At 34.1% G+C, this 21,857-nt stretch overlaps 1 protein-coding gene across 1 annotated transcript; it reads right to left on the bottom strand.

Moving 5' to 3' along the window:
- Window positions 1–207: 207 nt before the first annotated feature.
- Window positions 208–20,481, bottom strand: LOC145606711 (protein ROOT HAIR DEFECTIVE 3 homolog 1-like). Its single transcript, XM_081662536.1, has 22 exons — window positions 20,379–20,481; window positions 19,320–19,442; window positions 18,825–18,891; window positions 13,826–13,931; window positions 13,634–13,704; window positions 13,474–13,537; window positions 11,722–11,787; window positions 11,549–11,599; window positions 11,395–11,457; window positions 10,791–10,847; window positions 10,528–10,686; window positions 10,351–10,419; window positions 10,160–10,251; window positions 4,720–4,798; window positions 4,120–4,285; window positions 3,754–3,912; window positions 3,530–3,660; window positions 2,348–2,613; window positions 1,538–1,631; window positions 1,246–1,428; window positions 737–859; window positions 208–608 (listed from the first exon to the last, which is right to left on the bottom strand). Coding segments are annotated over exons 5-22 (1,935 nt in total). The 5' UTR covers window positions 13,636–13,704; window positions 13,826–13,931; window positions 18,825–18,891; window positions 19,320–19,442; window positions 20,379–20,481; the 3' UTR covers window positions 208–497.
- Between the last annotated feature and the right edge of the window lie 1,376 nt (window positions 20,482–21,857).

The raw sequence follows: 21,857 nt of genomic DNA, 5'->3' as shown, positions 1-21,857 counted from the left end.
AATCCTCAAATTAACAAATCAACACACGGATAAAGTAATTTAATAGGCATACAATACAACAATAACAACAAAAGGTTTTGTGTGAGACCGGACACACGTGAGACCGGGTTCAATAACAAAAGTCCAATAAAAAGGCGCGGGCTAACTAAACCCGATCGCGAGGCTCGCAACACCAAAAACATGATAGTGGACTCACATGAATAAGCCTTAGTGTGAAAAATAGGTACACAATGATAATTAAAAAAGTACAGTACATATTACGGAATATGTAAATGCATAGTCTTACACTCTTATGTATATTTGTTTCATGGAATTATTTTCTATATATAGGAGTACTTCGTATTATGAATATGAATATGAATTTACTCAACAATATGTACCAATACCATTCCTCGACTACCCAAGGAATTACTGCAGATTTCCAAATCTTCCATTGTGATGATAAACAACCTTTGACTATAGAGAAGTTTAAAATTAGGGAAATCAGGTTGAGCATTCTAATTATTACTAAAAATAGGACCACCACCTAATATAGTTAATGTCACGTTTGTCACGACCTGTACTATATTAAGAGATAATTTAGCACGTCTTCGGCGTCTCTGAACCTTCTGAGGATTTAAGGAAATAAATCATGATAACTTGTTAGTAGTTAAATATAAAGACAAGAGTTAACAAACATATAAGTTTATGAAAAATAAGATTGTAGATGATCTAGTACAAGGAAATAAAATCACACCTCCCGTTTATGCTCAGTAGCCTCGGCAATAGCACCAACAATAAATGGATTTGTCTCCTTTAGGAATTTCTCCCAAAGTAATAAGCATTGCAACGGAGTTATAACTGTTTCTGATAATGGAATCTACATATATATACAAAAAGATATAATTATAACGTTGTTAGGGTTTAAGCTCCATACTTTTACTTTTAATATATATGGATTATATTAGATCTGGTGTATTTAATGTTTTGTTTCCTAATTTATGACAATCTATTATCTCTCCTTTATTTTTACTCTATTTTTCTCTCTCCTCCCTCTTACGATATCCGTATCATTGTTGAAAATCATCAAATTATATTGAGATAGGAATGTATTAGATAAAACCCGTGCGATACACGATTTATTTGAATTTTTAAACTAAAACCAATTATGTTAATACTTCGTATTAAACATATACAATCATGTGCTTCAATTCATTCATATCGTTTTCCTTTGTTTTTATACAAAGAGTAAGCTAGAAACCTAACCTTATTCCAGCTGGTTGATGTTAGAGCCTGAACCTTCTCCCAGCACTTATCATGGAATAAAGCAACTAAATATTTTTCAAGGTCCTCAAATTTATCATCCAATAAAGCAACTAAATATTTTTCAAGGTCCTCAAATTTATCATCCAACTGAATTGCAGCCAGAGCAGATAAGAGTTTAAGACACTACAAAAATATTTGGATCATAAGAAGAAAAAAAAAAATTAGTACGTTTAACAATTTCCAAAAGATTGAGAAACTACCAAGTAAATTTCACCAAATTTCATTTACATACCGCATAATGAGCAATTTTTGTAATTGATTCAATATTTGTATTCTCAGTCCATTCCCGTTGAACATGACCCTCCAAGCTGAATAAACTTATGAATCTAAAACACAAAATAAAGAATTAAAAAATATAATACACTCTACCTCCGCCCAAAAACACTAGTAAAACTATAAGTTTAAAAATATACAAATTTATTGATATCTCACTTGATAAATTAGATTTACTTTTCCTGTAAATTTTGAGTTTTTCTAAACTATAACCTTGAGGTCGTTAAGTCTCTTTTCCTAAATTACAAGTTGCGTCTTCCAACTTAAGTTGTACAGTATTGTTTAATTAACTGTTCCCTCTAACGTTAACTCAACGTTAGTAATTGTTAAAATAAAAAAGGGGGGGGGGTGGGTGGGGAATAATAAGAAATGGAGGAGAAAAAAGAAGTACATGAGAGCTTGAGAATTATATGAAAAAAAATATGCTTATTGTAATTCCTCTTACATCACTCTAAAAGTCTAACTCAATCAATTTGGATATGAAATTTCTCTCCAAAGTGGCGTAATTAACAATTAACACAACTATTGACATTAGGTTAACATTAAAGGGTACGGTTAAATAAACATCTTAATTTGGAAGACATGCACATTTTATAATTTTGAAAATACATGTGCATACCTTAAAAAAAACTCATCAACCACATAAACATAGCTTTTAGAAAAACCCTAAAAATATTTAAATGAAATTAGCTGAGTTGAATATAGGTCGAGGTGAACTGACCGTACCTAATTTTAGATAAATAAATAAATAAATAAATAAATAAATTACCTAGCTTTCATAAGGCTCGAGATGTTTTGCGCGTGTTCCCTAGCTTTTGCCTCAACCACACTTCTTGCATAATCCTCTAGCTTTGCGCGCATGTTTTTTTGCATTTGTTCATCCAAATCAAACTGAATAAAAACTTCTGCAAGCCCAGTCTCTGCATGATGTATCTCACGTTGAAGAATTTCTTTTATTGATGGCCAGGCTTTATCATTTGTAGTATCCAACAAAACCCTACTAACGGGTCCTATGAGAGCCACACTTAACCTCGCCTACAACATCATATGTAGGACCACTTTGTTAGACACTAATCAAATACTCCCTCCGTCCCATGATATAGTTTTTGTTTGTGTTTTCTCACGATATTTAAGAAATAGGAGGAGAAAGTGAATAAAAGGTGTTAAATTTCGAAACAATATGAAATGGGCCTGGGCAACCCGAACAAGGAGGAGGAGAGTTGGGTCCACAAACAAGGCTTTGAAGCTTCCATACTAAAACCAATTGGCAATAGTAGGAGTTACTCCTCTACCTTATAAAGTGGAACCACCTCTCCTCTTTCTCCAATGTGGGACACTCATAAGTGGGCTACAATGGGATTCAACACTCCCCCTCACTTATGAGTGTCCTTAGAACTAGAGCACACCAGAAGGTACAATATAAATCCTCTTTGGGAATGAACATCCAATAGAGGCCCCTTAACCAGTGGCTTGACAAATACCCAGTTATAAATGGCCCAACAAACCTGGGCTCTGATACCATGTTAAATTTCAAAACAATATGAAATGGGCCTGAGCAACCCGAACAAGGAGGAGGAGAGTTGGGTCCACAAACAAGGCTTTGAAGCTTCCATACTAAAACCAATTGGCAATAGTAGGAGTTACTCCTCTACCTTATAAAGTGGAACCACCTCTCCTCTTTCTCCAATGTGGGACACTCATAAGTGGGCTACAATGGGATTCAACAAAAGGAACGAAAAAAAAGTACAAAGCATGTTCAAAATTCAAAACTAAATTAGGAAGTACAATGCATAAACTTAAGAAGGTGATGGTATAATGATATTTACATACTATCCAAAAGTTCCCAAAATAGGAAAACAGGAACTATATTATGGGACGAAGGAAGCACATGATCTTATTATACGTATCTATTATCTCAAAGCAAATGAGTATTGTATACAAAAACACGTACCTCATAAAGTGAAGTAACTTCAGCCAATTTGGAAAGGCGGACAGTAGCCATATAATCATAGATATCACTGACAAGCTTGGACCTTGCTCTTGATACATTACTGTTTGCGTGCCATTGTTCAACAAATGGATCTGTTGAAGCAAGATACAAAATAAATTTTGATGTGAGTTTGTGTGAAACTTTTCCGTTTGGATTGTATTCAATAAATTATAGACGGGGGTTACAAGGTATTTGATGTTGATGCTGTTGGACTGGACGAGGAGGAGCTTGCTGCTGTGCTTGGCCCAATGTAGCTGCATTGGGCTGTTGCTGCGACTGTGTGGGCGTCGGGGAGTTGCAATGAGATTGAGCATCAAAACATTGGGCCAGATTTTCAAAAAAGACTGCATACCATGTTATTAATTAAATCATGTAAGACTTAGCTTCTTAATAGATCTAATGGAGTAATTAGTTTACTTCATCAAAATTTTAGATATTGGATATTTTAAATATTTCAAGATATTACGCTTTATTCAGAAAATCATAAAATACGATCATACGAAGCTCATAAAGTTAATATTCCATTTTGTAGCTATCAAGTAAAGGTTAACCTGTACATCCTTCTGCAAAATGTGTCACACAGATATCTTTGCATCTATTGAAAGCAGCAGAAAATCCTTGTTCTTGTTTTAGAGATTCGTTGAAGAGCTCCTTAAACCTCTTCACTGAATTTAAACGTAGATGCCGCAAACTGGATTCAACAGCTGGTTCAACAAGCTAATGTAGAAAAAAAAAAAAAGGAGTATTATTATCAGTACAAAATCCTTTATTTCTAAATGGGAGAACAAATAATCTCATGATATATATGATGACCAATTTAATTAGGAGAAATTGATATATGCAATTACACAACTTTCAACTCCCCAAAATAAAATAAAAATTATACAGTATTTATTTATAATTGATATTAAGCTTGTTAAAGTGTGTTGATGTAATTGTGTCATTTACTTTATAGATATGTGAGTAATTTAATGTGCCATATTGCCCATATACCATGTGGTTGTGTGCAGTGTGCTCATGCATCTAATTTTATGTTACTACAAACAACGCCACTAATTTTTTTTTTTTTTTTTTTTTTTTAAAAAAAAAAAACACTATAAGAAAGATTCTCAAATTAACAATTGTAACAAAGATAGAAGGTTTTACTATACTTCTATCAAATCATGTTCTAATTTCTTCTTTGTCTTGGTTCGGATATCCCCATCATAATCTGCAACCTCTAAATCATACCTGAAAAACGAAAAATTCATATACTTATATAATTTAAGCATCTCCGATCCAAATTGTCATGATACATAAGATTTCAAACTAATTTTCATTATAACTAATTTGTGTTCCAATAATTAGCTATATGCTAGTTATTCAAATAAATGAGCCAGGAGAATACTTTCACAAAAAATAAAAAAAAGAGAGAGAATGAGCCAATGATATATCATTAGGGATTTTTGCAATTTTTTCCCAAGCAGTTATTTTGTCAACAAATTTGATAGAGTATAAAACATATTCCTGGGCCTCAATTATCAGCTTAACCTTTTGGTTGAGTTGGTCCACTAACATGGTATCGGAGCCCACCCCCCCCCCCCCCACTTTCAAGTAGAATATTAAGCGCAGGGTATGAGGAGGGCACATGCTGCATCCACACTTCTAGCCCAACAAGTTCTTGTGTGAGGGGGAGTGATAGAGTATAAAACATATTCCTGGGCCTCAACTATCAGCTTAAGCTTTTGGTTGAGTTGGTCCGCTAACACAATCTAATTAATTCCATAATTTAGCTGGAACAGACAAGCTAGTAGATATAGACTTTTAAATATTTTAAGTATTATTGTTCCTAAGGACCCTAACTACAACTATTGAAGATGCTCTCACTAATTAATTTTGGGGTTTTTCTAAGCTATTCCCTTAAGGTATTCGAGTTTCTAAGATGTACCCATGCTTTTTCATGTTTCTAAGTCGTGCCCTTCAACTCCTTATCAATACTAAAATGTACCCATATAATTAGTTGTTTAAAAATTATTCGAGAGTGTAATTTTGTGGCTTCAGTTTTCATTATTAGGGTTGCGGTGGCTAAGATTTATTTCTCCTACCATTTCCTTACCTTTTATCATATTTCTATTAAATTTATAGTTAACTTTAGGTTACGTGGAAGTCTCAAGGAGGGTACCATTAATTAATGGTAGTGAGTTGAGGGGTACAACTTAGAAACTTGAAATAGCATAGATACACCTTAGAAACTCGAATACCTTAGGGGTATAGCTTAGAAAAACCCTTAATTTTATAATAGTTCAATGTAAAGAATTTTGCATGTTTGTCTCATCTTCCTTGTTTCAATTATTTTGTCTTGTTAGCTTATACGGAAATAAAATATATCCGACTTTTTTTTTTTTTTTTTTTTTTTTTTTTTTTTTTTTTTAAAGTTGTTAATATTTGGTTTATAACTTCTCTGTCATTTAGGGTTTTAATCGACAAGGTTGTTGTTGGGTTTTGTATTGTGTGGAGAGTGGTTCAAGAGTATGGAGGCATAAGGGAGATGCAAATGAACTGCTTGTTGGAAGAAGTTCGACCGAACAAGAACAATGGAGTTTGGGGAGTTCGGTCGAACCTTTGAAGCAGTAGCAACATCATTTTCATTTCTAGCAAAGGTGTGGTCAAACCAAGGGAGGTCCGACCGAACCACCTCAAGTTCGACTGAACACAAGGTAGGTTCGGTCGAACCCCTGCTGCTCTGTTCGACGGTTCGATTTTAGTCGATGTAAGCTGCATTTTAATCTTAGCCATTGATTACTCTTGTACTCTTAGACTATATAAACTCATGTATGTCATTTATTAGGGTATGATGTTAGATTTAAGAGAGAGAAAAAGCCTCTTGAGATTAGTTCATCTTTTTAGGGTTTAAGAGAGTGAATTAAGAGAGGTGTGAGCTTTCATGGTGTATTGAGAGCTTGTAATCATCATCATCAAGTTACTTCATCGTGGATTGGTGGGTTTTCTCCCGGCATTGGGTTTTCATGGTAAATTTGTTCTTGTTTTTCGTCTTACTTGATTTTGTTCTTTGATTATTGTTAATTGTCGTTAATCGTAAACTTAGCTAGCACATACATAATCCTTTCAGTTTTTAGCCAGTTGTCTGCCTTTGCCTCATTCTTTTTGTTTGTCGGCAGCAGCAAAACTGGTTATCATAAATTCGATGTCAGTCGCATCATATAATCATATCTTGTCTGTTTTCAAGATACAGTCTTCTGTAGCATCTCAACTAGATAGTATGCTTGCCAGCTTTTGGTGGAGATCGTCTGGTTCTCGGAAGGGTTTGGCGTTGCGCTCGGCTTCTCTACTTCACTTACCCAAAGGTTTGGGGGGTTTGGGTTTGCGCAACATTTCCATCTTTAATTCTGTCCTCCTTGCAGGTATAGAGTGGAGGATGTTTTGAAATCCTCAACTTTTGGTTTCTAAGCTCGTATTTCTCGCCCCTCATGGGGTTGTCGTGGGTTATAGATGGCTCTTTCGGCTGTTGCTTCAGGTGTATGTTGGAAAGTGGCTAAAGGTAATAGGGTCCGCATTACAGCAGGCGAGGGGTCTAGTGTTATTCAAGGATAGTTTATCTTAGTTGGATCTTCTGACTCATGTGTTTGATAAGATTGATCCGCATTCTAACAGGTGGGACTCACTACTAGAATTCGGTCAAGTTGCGACCGTTTTTTTACGACCGTCAATAAAACAATCGCAAAACTAGAAATCTGCGACCATTTTAAAGGCAATCGCAATTTTGCGACCGTATATTACCATTTACACCGTCACAAGTATATTTGAATAATTCTTTTTTAATAAATACATGTGAAAATTAATTAAAAATAATAATAAAGTAGTTGCGACCAACTAAAACAATCGCATATTACGACCGTTTTTACACACGGTCGCAAACAGTCGCTAGTTGCAACCGTTTTCAACAGTTGTAAGTAGTATTTTTCTTTTTTTTTTTTTAAAAAAAAAAGGGGATAAAAGGCCACTAACCCTAGCCTTAATTCCTTTTTAACTCTTTCAGCAGCCGCTTTTTCTCTCTTTTCTCTTTCTCTCTCCTCTCTCTCTTCTCACGTTAGTCTATCTTCATCTTCCGTTCTTTCCTTCTCTCCATTCCTCTTCTCCTCCATCATTCCTCCTCTCCTCCTTCATTATCTGAATTTTATCGCCGGAAATCAAACACACTTCAAAGAAATAGATCAAAATTCGCCCAAACATTCAACCGGCACCAACCATCACTACCATGACCACCACCGTCAAGCTTGAGCCCACCACCACGATCTCCACCGTCACAATCTTATGGCTAAACAAGTTAACGGTTTTAAGGTCAAATTTGACCATGAAAAGTCTAGATCTAGACTTTTAATAGTCGAATTTGGCCTTATTAAATCAAATTTGAGGTGAAATTCGAAGTCAACTCGAGGTTAAGGTATGTTATCATATTTATACTTGTTTGTCTGATTTTTTATTTGAATTTGTTTTGATTTTTTCTTCGAATTTCAGTATTCGAATGTTGGTTTTTGTTCATTTTGGGATTCATATTCGTTTTCATTTTATTTGTTAATGTTTGGGTTTGATTTTTGTAATTTTCGAGTTTGTTTTTCGTTTTTAATTTGGTTTTTATTTTTTTGGTTTATTTTTGGTGGAATTTAGGTTATATTTTTATGGTTGCTTAAAAACAAAAGGTTATATTTTTATGGGTTTTTTTTTTTAATTTTTATAATTTTGATTTTCGTTTTGAATTTTGGTTTATTTGTGGGTTTAATTTTTTGGTTTTTTGGGGTAAGGTTGGAGGTGGTGGCGTAAGTGGGGGGTAGTAGTGATTAAGGGTGGGAGGTTGGCGGTAATGGGTGGGGGGGAGGGAGAGGTGGCTTAGGTAATGCTCTTGGCGGTAGGAACATGGGGTGCAGGATGTGAACAGGGGGTGCAGTTGAGGGTGCGTATGGCCTGGGTTTTGTTTGTTTCCAGTTTTCTTATTTTCTTTTCTTATTTTTTTTTTAAAATATGTAGTGATCGCCTAATGTAGTCGCAAATGGCTAATATTGCGACCACTACTATACTGGTCGTAATTAATTATATTTGCGACCGTTATTATAAAGGTTGTTGAAAATAGAGGAAACGGTCGCAAAAATATTGCGATCGTCAACCAGTTGCAATTATGACTTTTTGCGACCAAGTGAATCACGATAACCACTTTACGACCGTTGACAGCCACAATTACATTTAGCGACTGTTTTTGCTATTTTTTGCGACCGTTTATGACGGTCGTAAAAACATTAATTTTTAGTAGTGACTCCTCGAGGAGTCCATTGGTTTTTTTGATTGCCCAACTTCCGTTAGGAACCTTAGTTTAGATCATCCGCAGGAACTTATTGATGATTTTATGTATTGGAAATTCTCTAAGTATGTCTCCTTTTCTTTAAAGTCTGCCTATGCTCTTTTATTGCAGCAGACTATTAGGTGTCCTCCTTTGGGGTCCTTGCCTGATCCCTATTGGAGGAAATTTTGGGCGCTTCCCCTTCTTCAAAAATGGAAGATCTTTGGCTGAAAATTATTCAGGCCGGTGTTCTGGTAGCCTCAGTTCTAGCTATTCGCGACATTTCTATGGATTCAGTTTGCTGCTTCTGCCAGAGGGAGCAGGAGACGGTCGACCATTCGTTTCGAGACTGTGATTTCATTGCTCCTTTGTGGGTTCGCAACTCGTTTCATTTCAATATCCAGGGTCTTTTTCATCTTCCTTTTCTCCAATTGGTTTTTGTTATGGTTTCTTTATTAGCAGCTGCTAAGGACATGGAGAACCTGGCGCAGTTTTTCTCCCTTCTTTGGGCTATTTGATTGTCCTGTAATAATGTACGTTTCCAGCAACATGTTGTCTTTCTTGATGATGTTTTACTTCTTGCTTCTGGTGCAGGGGATGCAAGCTCATTCAGGATTCTCACCTTCACTCCTCTGCTTTGGGTCCTTAACCCTAGGCCAGCTGATTCGGGGTTTGCTGCCAAGCTTGCTGGGGACCTCACATCGGGGTTTGATATTTATTTGATTTGTGATGGGTCTTGGTCATCCCCCGATAACTCGGCAGATGTTGGTTAGATTTTTCGTGATTATGACGCTCCTTTACTCCGTGGGGGAGGGGCACGTGCTTCCCGAGGGTCTTTTTTACACTGGTTAGCAGGAAAGGCTCGTGCACGAGGGTCTTTTTTTGGCTTTTTAAATTTTCGCTTGTGCTTTTCTTTTTTTGCTCTCACTGTCAAAAAAAAAAAAATGGTACATTGATACTTACATCTATGACTACATTGCTTCTTTAAATATAAACCCCAAAATTAAATAAACTCAAAGGTTACATAAATAGTGTACATGTTAGACTATGAAATGAATCGTAACTAGGATGCTTCCCGACCCCCTGGTTATTGTATGGACCTTTTGATATAGACAATTGTACTAGAGTTTGTAATGTTTAGTTTACGCTAATTAAGTGCCTTTTTTACCAAAAAAAAAAAAAATTTGAATAAAAATTAAAAGTGTACAAAACCATAACATATTCAGACAAGTATAATTTTTGAGGGAAATATAGACACTAACTCGCATAAACAATGAACGATGATTGAATTGAGCTTTTCTCCAAATTTAGAGGCAAGGCCAGATTGTGAGGCTACTTTGAGTTCAAGCCAATCCTGAAAAAATGGTAACAGAAAGGCCAACGAAATTTAAGCAGAGTAGTAGACCAACAAGAAAATCGAAAGTGGGGATGTTGAGTATTTGGGTTTTTATACCTGATTTTGGGTAAACTTCCTATATTTTTCATCAGCAATTTCTTGACACCGAATATTAGACACCATGACCTGAAATTTTAAATTATTTGTACAATAACAATTACATTAATAAGTTCAACAAAAAGAATCAAATCTCGTTCACATTACTAGTTTAATTTGTTTAGCATTCATGATTACTTTGACTGCAGGAAGATTAAGGTCCTTGTTCTCCTTAATAGTTTTCCAAATATGTTGCATACTGAGAGGAAGAGATGAAGCTGGTACAACTTTATCACGGTCTTCGACAAATCCTCCGGGAGCTATTGAGTGTTTGATTTGTTGCCTCAAACTATCAACCTTGATATGCCCATTATTTACATGAACTCAATTAGACAGCTTTAATTAATAATTTTAATTAAGAAAATCAAAATACTGTACTCAACCAATAAATAATGCCACACCTTTTCTTTGAATTTCTTTGTTTCATGTTCATAGTGAGAAAGAGCAACGACTTTAATCTACAAGCAAGTCAAAGTTAATGTGTGAACAATGATACAAAAAGTCAATTTATAACACTTGATAAAAAAAAAATTAAAAAAGAAGAGTTGTATAAGTATCAAAGAAGAGTTGTATAATTATCGATCTTTTAGGAAAAATTAGAAATAATAATCCCAACTTTCATCAATTTTGCTATAATAATCCCAACTTTGGATTATTCTAGAATAATCCGAACTTTGGGAGTTATTCTTTTTCTACAATCCCTAACCGGTCAACAAAAGTCAATGACCTATTATATCAGGTCATTTGACACATGTCAAGTCCTAATTGGTCCAAATATTAAAAAAAAAAAAAAAAAACCAGCCAACCTCCCCTCCCCCCCCCCCCCCCCAAAAAAAAAAAAAAAAAAAAAAAAAAAAAAAAAGAGTAGTTGTATAAGTATCAAAGAAGAGTTGTATAATTTTTTTTTTTTTTGACGGGAAGAGTTGTATAATTTAGCTAAATAAAATGAAAGGTTTTTGTTCAAAAAAAATAAATAAATAAAAAATGAAAGGTTTACTTACTTACCTCAAAAAGCTGACTTAAAGGAATATGTTCTTGGGTTGGTGCCTTGGAAACCGAATCCCATATCTTGCAAAATTTTTAAAAAATTATAAATAAATAATGTAAAATATAATGTCATACATTAGTAAATTTCTTTTTTTTTTTTTTTTCACATTACCTTTTGAATATTTTCTTCAATAACCGGTTTAATTGTTTCAAAAGGTGTCATCTGATATGAAAAGCCAAAAAAAAAAAAAAAAATTGCTCAAAATTGCAAAGTTGTCAATAATACCTCAGCTCATATATATAATTAAATACACACTTGCGTTATATGTAAAAAGACAAACTCACCGTTGTCATATCACGTATTACAAAAATTAGAGTGATCCTACGAGCCTTGAACAATCGCCTCATGACCTTAACACCATCAAACGGCAAACGTAATGATTTTATCATGTTTAGAACCTTGAAAAACATTACTTAAGGAATACTCCATTCTAATTAAAGAACTACATACATAATTAATTAATAAAAATTTTGACAATTACCACCTTCTATTATGTCTATTTTAGCAATTACTACCTTGTATTTTTTTTTAAAAAAAAAATTACCACCTTTGTTGACCCTTATGAGGTTTTGATGATGATACTAAGAATTGAGCAAACTTCCTTTTAATAAGGATTTTCTAGTGTTGTGATGTTGGCAGGTTCAGTAAGCGTAGAGGGGTGAAGTAGGAACTGGAACAAAGAAACTTTAGAAGATCCATGAGGACAAGTAAAGAACAGAAGAAGAGTTTCAGCAATGGAACTTCCCGAAGTTTCTGACTAGGAACTTCAAACGGGTTGTAACGACCTGGTTCTGGTGTAATGCTGGGGCAAGCCTCAATAATCAAGGATCAACGCAAAGATCAAGATATCAACCGAAGAAGATGGACTTCATAACTTATAGTTGTATAAAAGATAAGTTTGTTTTCGTAAGATGATGTAAACATATAAATGACTGTTATGCCTGGAACTTATTAGAAATCAGATAGAGCTTGGCAAACTAACTAATTCGTAAAAGATAAATATGAGTTTTATAAAAAAGTACTTAATTGATTTTATCTAAAATCAGGTTTAACTTGGTTTTATCTTTTTTTATAAAATCTTATCTTTTAACAAAAACGAATTTGATTAAATTTGGTTTTTATAAAAACGAATTTAAATCTGTTTGGACTCGGTTTTATAGAAGATAAGATCAGATTTGTGTTTGATCTATCTTGTTTGCGAAAACCCTAGTTTGAGAAGCTGAGGAACTCCTATAAATATATAAGTATTTCAGCTTAGCAAAGTGAGAGTTTTAAGCGTGAAAACCACTTAGTGCTTAAGAGTAAGTTTGCCAAAGGTTTAAGCTTTATCATTTTGATTTCGGGTTTCATGTGTAGCTTTCCATTTATGTGTTAGAGTGTGTCTTTGAGTTGTAATTGGTTTTGGGGTGAGATCGTGAATTCTCTTAAATTCACACAAGTGTATGAGTTTGAATTCTCTAAAATTCGAGTGAAGACTGTGAGTGCACAAAGAGTGAAAGGTACCTGAGAAGTGTCTTGGGTCACCTGGAAAGTGTCCTGGGTAAGGGGAGAAAAGGGTCCTGAGAAGTGTCTTAGGTCTGGTAGGAAGTGTCCTATCATAGAGTCAAGTGTCTGTGGTGGAACTTGCAAGCAAAGGTCTGTGTAATAGGTTGTACTAGGAGAGTTGCCTATTATAGTGAAATTTGTTTATAAGTCCCAATAGGGCCGAGGTTTTACTTCCAATTAGGCACTGGATGGTTTCCTCGTAAAACTTGATGTGTGCTTTAAGTTTTCTTTACGTTTTTATTGTTTAATTCCGCTTAAGTTCCTCGATTGGAACTTACTACTATTCACCCCCCCCTCTCGTAGTAGTTCATCTAAATTAACAACCTTCTATTTTCAAAAACATCAAAAGTTACCACCTTTTTGCCCTCCAATTATCACTTTCTGTAATGTCCATTTTAGCAATTACCACCTTCTACTTTTTTTTTGGAAAATTACCACCTTCTATTTTCAAAAACATCAAAAGTTACCACCTTAAGAGGCAGAGAAAGCACCTGAAACACAGTCTCTAGTAAAGGATTACATGCTGCATTTCTACGTCCAATGTCATTGTACCACCTAAATTTAAAGATTTAGATCAGTGGAAATAATCATGTATGTAATTAAGGAAATACAACAATAATAATAATAAAAGTAAGTATTTCACAAACTTACATGTTTATAAGCACTATATCGGAAACTGCAAGAGCAAAGAGAGCACTTTGTTTCTCAAAAGCAGTATCATCCTAGTAAATGCAAGAGAATGAGCATACTTGAGGAAAATAGGTTGTTACATGAATTTATGCCAAGAGCATCAAAGTGATTCAAAATCGATGAATGATACAACGGTGACGGCGATCCGGTTACCTCTCTTTATTGACTGTCGGCACCCTCCACATCCATTGCTATAGTTAAGGGCTGCTCCATGCCATCACATGATCTTGCTAGCCAAATACCTTTGGTGGTCGCAGATCTGACAAGAAGAACAAACTTATATATTTTACTTTTTCGCTGTATATATAGGTACTTTACTATTATTGCTTATATGGGCATGAATCGCATGATTATATTACTAGTCAACAAACTCAGATTATACATGTACTCCCTCTGTCCCTTATTCACATGGGAAAAAAGTGGAAGGGGATGAGAATCGAGTTAGGAATGAGAAATGTGAGAGAAATAGGGAGAAAAGGAAAATAATGAGCCCAAAATGACGTCACGTGGTAATTGGGGGGCAAGAAGGTGGTAACTTTTGATGTTTTTAAAATTAGAAGGTACTAGTCAACAAACTCAGATTATATATGTACTCCCTCTGTCCCTTATTCACATGCTTATGTTTCTTTATTATGTTTTAAAGTTTTTTTTAAATTTTTTTTTAAAGTTTTTTTTAATTAAATATTTTTTTTAATAAATTAAATTATTAAATAATTAGATAATGGGACCCACTAACGGCAAAGTTGACAGAATGCTAACGGAAGTACTGATATCTATAGTTTAGTCATTTTTGAGGTGCCAATTTAAAATATAATTTTAGATGGGTAATAAAATTCACTTACTCCCATTTTCGAGGTACCAAAATCCAAATTTTCCTATTTTTAATTATATTTTACTAATTGTTAAAGCAATATTTTGAAAGTATATCCGTTGTGTGTATATATATATATATATATATACATATATATATATATATATACATATATATATATATATATACATATATATATACATATATAATATGTATATATATATATACATATTATATATGTATGTATATATACATATTATATATGTATATATATATGTATATATATATATATATATATATATATATGTATATATATATATATGTATATATGTATATATGTATATATATATATATATATATATATATATATATATATATATGTATATATATATATATATATACATATATATATATACATATATATACATATACATACACATATACATACATATATATACATACATACATATATACCACTACTAGAAATAGGCCTATTTCCGACGGATTGATTCCGACGGATACCTAATTCCGTCGGAAACATAGGAAATTACGACGGATTTTTATTCCGTCGGACATTTACGACGAATTATTAGGATCCGTTGGAAATCCGTCGGAGATTTCCGACGTAAAATAAATCCGTCGGAATATATAAGCTTTCCGACGGAAAATTCCGTCGGAAATGTAATTTTCCGACGGAATTAAAGTCCGTCGGAAATTTCCGATGGAATATTCCGTCGGAAAATATTTTTAAAAAAAAAATTCAAACTCTAAAAGCAGCCCTCCTTTTATTTCACCCCTTAGCCGTTTTATTTCACTTCCCCCTTTTCATTCTCTCTCCTTTCTTTTGCTGTTTCTCTCTCATCTATGGCTTCCTCATCTTCTCCCCCTTCTTTCTCACCCACGACCCTCTCCTTCGTGTACTTCCTCTCCTTCGTTCTTCCTCTACGAGCCTCTCCTTCGTACTTCCTCTCCGACCCTACGTCCTCTCCTTCGTATTTTTGATTTTATACGGTTTTAAGGTTAAATTCGACAATCAAAACTCTAGATCTAGAGTTTTTATTGTCGAATTAAGCCTTATTAACCAAAATTTGGTGAAATTCGAAGCTAATTTCATAATTAAAGGTATGCTTTGATGTTTTTAATGTTCTTTCTTTTGTTTGTTTTTTTTTTTTTTTGAAATTTGGTGGTTCTGGTGGCTCGTTGGTGGTTTTAGGGTCAGTTTAAGGGTGGGTCGAGGGAGGTGGTGGTGGGTGCCGCCAAGGCTAAGGTTAGGGTTAGGGTTTGGGTGGTGAGAGAAGGTTCGTTTAGGTCTGGGTTAGGTGTTTGGGTGTTTTAGGTCGGGTCTGGGTTTGGGGGGTTTGGATCTGTGTTTGGGTCTGGGTAAGTCGGGTCTGGGTTAGGGGTTTGGGTCCGGGTAACTCGGGTCTGGGTTAGGGGTTTGGGTCTGGGTAAGTCGGGTCTGGGTTAGGGGTTTGGGTCTAGCTTAGGTTTGGTTTTGTGGTGTGGGTTAATTTAGTGGGTGGCGGTGGTGGTGGGTTGTAGTGGCGGTGGTGGCGGGTTGTAGTGGCGGTGGTGGCAGTGGGTTAGGGTTTGAGAAGGTTGGTTTGGTTGGGGTTGACAGCCTTTGTGGGTGGTTGGAGGTGGTGATTCGTCGTGCCGGTGGTGGCACGGCGTATTTTTTTAATTTCCCGAAAATAGTTTCCGACGGAATTCGCAGGTACCAGAAATTGTCTTCCGACAAAAAATTCCGTCGGAAACTCCGTCGGAATAGTGTTTCCGACGGCATTTTCGTCGGAAAAGGTGGTTTTTCCTACAACGGCTTTTCCGACAACTTTTTCCGACGGATTTTAAGGTGTTTTCGACGGAATTTTTCCGTCGGAAATGGGCCTTTTTCTAGTAGTGATACATACATACATACATACATACATACATATACATACATACATACATACATACATATATATACATACATACATACATATATATAAATACATAATATATATACATATACATATACATATACATATACATAAGTTGCAACATTTTGATTTTGAAATTATTTATATCCTTTCCTTTGACTAGTTTGATGATTGCTAAGCTAACATATAGATAGTTAAATTGTGGGATCTTGTTAGATTTGTCTCTATTTTAGTATCAAATGCTTATGATTTATAAGTATTGGTAATTAAATATATTAACAATTGAAATAATGTATTGACATGTATGAAAAAGAAAAGTGTTGCAAGTATTATAAAATGGAGAAAGTATATATTAGTATATCGATTGTATAGAGATGAATTGAAAAAGACTTCAACGATTATGTTCCATCTTGTTGAAGGTTAAAGGTTTTGATAATGATGAATATAAATCATCAAATTTCAACTAATGAGAGTTCTCTAAGTGTTGTGATTAGAACAGGTCAAATCTAAATTAAGAAGACATGAAGAGGTTCCAAGGAAAGGTTAAAGAATATAGAAGGAGAGTTCTCTAACAAGAACTAATTGAGTTCCCTAATAGGAACTTGAAAATAGCAAGTTAAGAACTTCAATTTGGCCTGCGTTAGAGGCAGCAAGTTTCACAAGAACTTGGCCTACAAAGTTCCAGTTGAGAACTAGAAGTAAAGTGACAGCAGGACTTAGTCATGGATTGTGTGAAGCCCAAGTATGTTGGCTTACAAGATATTGGCGAAGCAGGTTTTTATCTCTTAGATTAGCTGTAAATATGATTGTTAAGTTTATGTGTGAAAATCTATTAGAAACGTGACAAAAGGGCTTGGCAAGCTTAAAATAGGAAAGGTTAAAAAGATAAGTTTTTAAGAAAAGATTTTCTAAAGTGCTTTATTTCTTAAAAACTCAATGTCAAAAGATATTATCCTTTTCATTACTTATCTTTGATAAGTTTAACTTTTCTAAAATAGATTTTCTTTGAAATAGATTTACTTAAAACCATGTTTTGTGATTTTGGAAAAATAACTTAATTATCTTTTTAAAACCCTACTTTCTATATGAGCTAGTCTTATATAAATCGTAGTCATCACATTTCATATTTTTCAGTGAGTTTATGTATGAAGGAATCGTAGTGTGCATATTTGTGTAAGTTTGCCTAGTATATCACTTTGTCATGTTTGTTTCAGGCTTCATGCATAGCTTACCTTTCATATACTAGGGTCAATTTATTATATCAGTTGGGTTATTGGATGTGTGTGTGTGTGTATGTGTGTGTGTGTGTGTGTGTGTGAGTGAGTGAGAGAGAGATTTACTTCTTTGCATACTGAGTCGTAGGCTTCTAGGTTAAAGCTGAGAGTTAGAGTTCTCAAGGAGTACGAGTAAATCTTACTTAGGACTTAGGTTAGGTAGATTAGGGACCTACTGTGTAGCAAATTCAGTCTGAAACTTGTGAGTAAAGGTCTGAGTATAATAATATAAGTTGTAACTTGTGTGTTTACCCTATATTATATATAGTAGATTGATTTGGTTCTGGAAATCCGTAAGAGAGTCGAGGTTTTACTTCTAGTTGGACCTTGAAAGGTATCCTCGTAAAACTTTGTGTGCATTGCAAGTTCCTTTACCTTCTGTTTTACATTCCGCAAAATAAGTCATTAGGAACTCACATACAATTCGATCACCCGCTTCTTGTAGTGTTCGTCTCAACTAATAATTGGTATCTTGTTCGTATTAACTAAGCTAACATATAGATAGTTATAATGTGGGATCTTGTTAGATTTGTCTCTATTTTAGTATCAAATGATTATGATTTATAAGTATTGGTAATTAAATATATTAATAATTGAAATATTGCATTGACAACTATGAAAAAGAAATGTGTTGCAAGTACTATAAAATGAAGGAAGTATATATTAGTATGTAGATTGTGTCGAGATGAATTGAACAAGGCTTCAACGATTATGTTTCAACTAATTTAATTTTTATTCACAAAAACCAATTAAAAGCAAGTATTGTTTGTAAAAAGTGAAAACCATCAAACGTCAGCCAAGGAATGTACTTTGTATTCTCATCTTGCTAGTACTTGTAGTAAGGGACTGTTCTGATTGACTGAAATGAGCTAAACTGAACTGAACTGAAATTATTAAAGCTGAACAGAATTGAATTGAACTGAACTTAATATTTTATGAAAGAAGAAAATTAAGATAAGAACTGAACTGAATTGAATTGAATTGATTGGAGCTGAACTGAATTGAATTGAAAATAAGCTGAAGAGAACAGACCCTAAGTTAAGACACAATAAAGTATTTTCTAAGCTTTATACGAAGTATTTAGCTTTCAATTTACGGACTTTTTTCACTTTATTACCCGAAAACAGCATGAGCTTTTAATAGCTAACCTTCCTTTACGCGCATCCATCTCCTTGAAGTTGGTTCCAAATAAATGGTTCAATAGTGTACTTTTCCCTACAATACCAAACACAAGTTACAGTTAGCAAGGTACTTGTGATCGAGGAATTCCTAGTTTATCACTCAGATAAACATATTTTGTTTGTCAAATGCCAAAATTGTAAATAAATCAACAACTTTGTCAACTCAACATGATATAGCTGTAAATAAATCAACAATTGTAGGTCTCATATTTGATAAAAAGTTGTTAATTTATTTACATTTTAACCATTTGATAAACATATTTTGTTGATCAAGAAGATAAATTTGTATTTTCTCCTAAATATCCAATAAAAAAGAGACAGACAATGGACAAAATTTATTGAATTTTGTAAAAATTTTGTATTCAAAATGGTCGTTATAATAAGCACAAAAAATGCTTCATAAAAAATACTCCGTAAATGCAAATATATAAGCTAGTACAGTAATAAAAACAAAAAACGTACCACTGTTTTGTGGGCCGAAAATGGAGACTATTACATATGACCGCCCGCATGTTGCCCAGTTCACTTCTTTTCCAAAACTTTCGATTCCATTCACATTGAATGTACCATCTCCACCGATTAGCTCTATTATAATTTCAACATTTATACCAAATTGTGTTTCACTATCTTTAATTAACGTCTAACATAGAATGTCTTATATCTAGTAGTAGTATGAAATTTTTTATACGAAGTAGCATATTGAGGCGGGCAAATATAAAGCATTAACAAAGTTGTGGAAAATTGGTATTACGGAGCAACAAATAAAAATCTCAATTTTAACCTTTGTCTTTTTTGTACTCCCAACTATGTGGTGGTGCATTTCTTAAAACAGACTACTTTAACACGTGTTGATCTGTAAGTGGTCCAAAATAAACAAAAAATTAAACTAAATTAAAACTAATCTATACCCTCCTATCCAGCCCCAAGCCCCCAACACCATTCCTCCACCATGTTACCCCAAAAATCCAACCCTCCACCATGAAAACTCCCCGATCGCCCTAAATCCCCCAACTCAAAACTACCCTAACAAACCACCATCTTGAAACCAACCCAAGCCCCCTGCACCATCAAAACCAGCGGGTGCTTGGTTTAGGAAAGAGAGAGAGATAGAAATTCCTACTACAAATAAGGGGAGGGTGATTTTCGAGGTGGGGAAAGTGAAGGGGTGATTTTATGTGGGGCTGGGATGGAGGGATTGAGTATTGGAAATAGGGAGGGATCTATTTTAATTTTTTGGACCAATAAATGTACAACACATGACATTTACAAATTAACATTCTTATGTAGTAATTGCAGTTCATCTAGGTTTATAGAAAGAAAACGCATCCCTAAAATTGTAATTATAGCAAAAAAATAAAAAAAAAAAAAAAAAAAGTCAAACAACCTGATCACGTACGATCCCATCTAAATATAATCCAATTGGGAGTCTAATTAATCACATAGTTAAGCATGCAAGAAAACAAGTACTTATGAGAATATATTACAAGAAAACAGTAAAGATAAGAGTAAAGATCAACATACGACAAGTGGCTGTAGTTGAGTTGTTCATGGCTTCCTCCTTAAACAATTCAGAAAAACTCTAAGAATGAAGAGAGAGATAAATACAATGCTCTCTATAAACTTGATCAAAGAGAGTGGATAATGGAGGGTTGGAGGAGATCGACTCCTCACTATAATTGACCAAGTCAATGATGATGCAGTCGTCGCAAACTCGCAAGTCTTTTACTACTTATGTCGACTAGTATCACCATACTACAAAATTATGCGTCTTCTTATGTGCGTATCATCCATGTCGTTTGCACCAAGGGGCCTTGCTTTGACGTTGTATCATGGTATCCATTAATTCTAATCTAGTAGGGCCGTCGTATCCCTTTTTTTTTTTTTTTTTTTCCGTATGCTTAACAATAATAATGTTAATAATGGTAATAATAATCTAGTAGGGCCGTCATATCCCTTAACTTATTGACTGTTCAATAGTGAATATTGAATAAATGAATAGTAAGAGAGATTTGTTATGAAACATCTAGATATGGATGACTATTATCTCATGTATCATCAGGAATATTCTAGAATTTGAACTTATTCAATGATGGAACCCTAGATAAAATACATGTATATATATCCCATACTATATGGAATAATATACAGAACGTAACAAATTTCTCCCATCTCTCTATATTTTCTCTTCCATATTTAGCACGTTATCAGCACCAGCTCTAGCTAAAAATCAAGACCAAGGTTTAACCTTAGACAACGATCATTTGTTAAAGACCTTGAAAGGTACGCCTACAATGTTATTCCATCATATTATTGTAGATAAATAAATTAACTTATTTCTGGTATTCCATCAAATTATTGTAGGTAAATAAGTTTGCATATAAGAATTTCTTTCAAAAAAAAAAAAAAAAAAAAAAAGTTTACATATAAGAATAAGAATACATACCCATTAGTCAAAAAGAGTAATTCAATCGCAATCATATTTGATTAGAGTAATATACTATATATTATGTACGTAGTATTATGCGCATAGTTGTTTAATATAAGGCGTCATTTATGATGTAAGATAGAGTTGAATTGTACAGATTAGATTTAGTTCTTGATAGTTGTGCTCTCGACAAATACAAGTTCATGCCCCAGATTTGCGAAATTCGTTTATCTAATGGCATGAACCGTAAATACCAAGCAAATACAAGCCCCTTAATTAGTTCAACGAAATTGACAGCTCACCAACTACTCCGTTAACTTGCAAATTGGATGGCAACTTCACGCCAAGTTAACCCTTGTTAACTATGGTTGGTTACTATACAATATACTGTAGCAAATTTTGAAATCACCATGCAAAACATTATTGCCCTGAGCTATTATAGCGATTTCCCTTTGTAGCGATTTTCAACCTATAAGAGAATGGAAATGGTACTTCCCTTCGTAGCGATTTTCAAGCTATAGTATTCTGAGTTGATTTATATTGTAAGATGATTAAAGTTACTCAATATAAATTAA

Source organism: Chenopodium album, chromosome 23, assembly GCF_948465745.1.
Source record: "Chenopodium album chromosome 23, dcCheAlbu1.1, whole genome shotgun sequence".
NCBI lineage: Eukaryota > Viridiplantae > Streptophyta > Magnoliopsida > Caryophyllales > Amaranthaceae > Chenopodium > Chenopodium album.
The sequence above is the reverse complement of the archived record's forward strand: the minus strand, read 5'-3'. Positions and strand labels throughout refer to the sequence as shown.

Bases quoted from the DNA above. Each gene is read 5' to 3' on its own strand.
- LOC145606711 (XM_081662536.1), bottom strand. The intron at 1,429-1,537 runs GTATGTAAATGA...ATATTTTTGTAG, and splicing joins CAAAAATTGCTCATTATGCG to TGTCTTAAACTCTTATCTGC. The intron at 860-1,245 runs GTTAGGTTTCTA...ATATATATGTAG, and splicing joins CATCAACCAGCTGGAATAAG to ATTCCATTATCAGAAACAGT.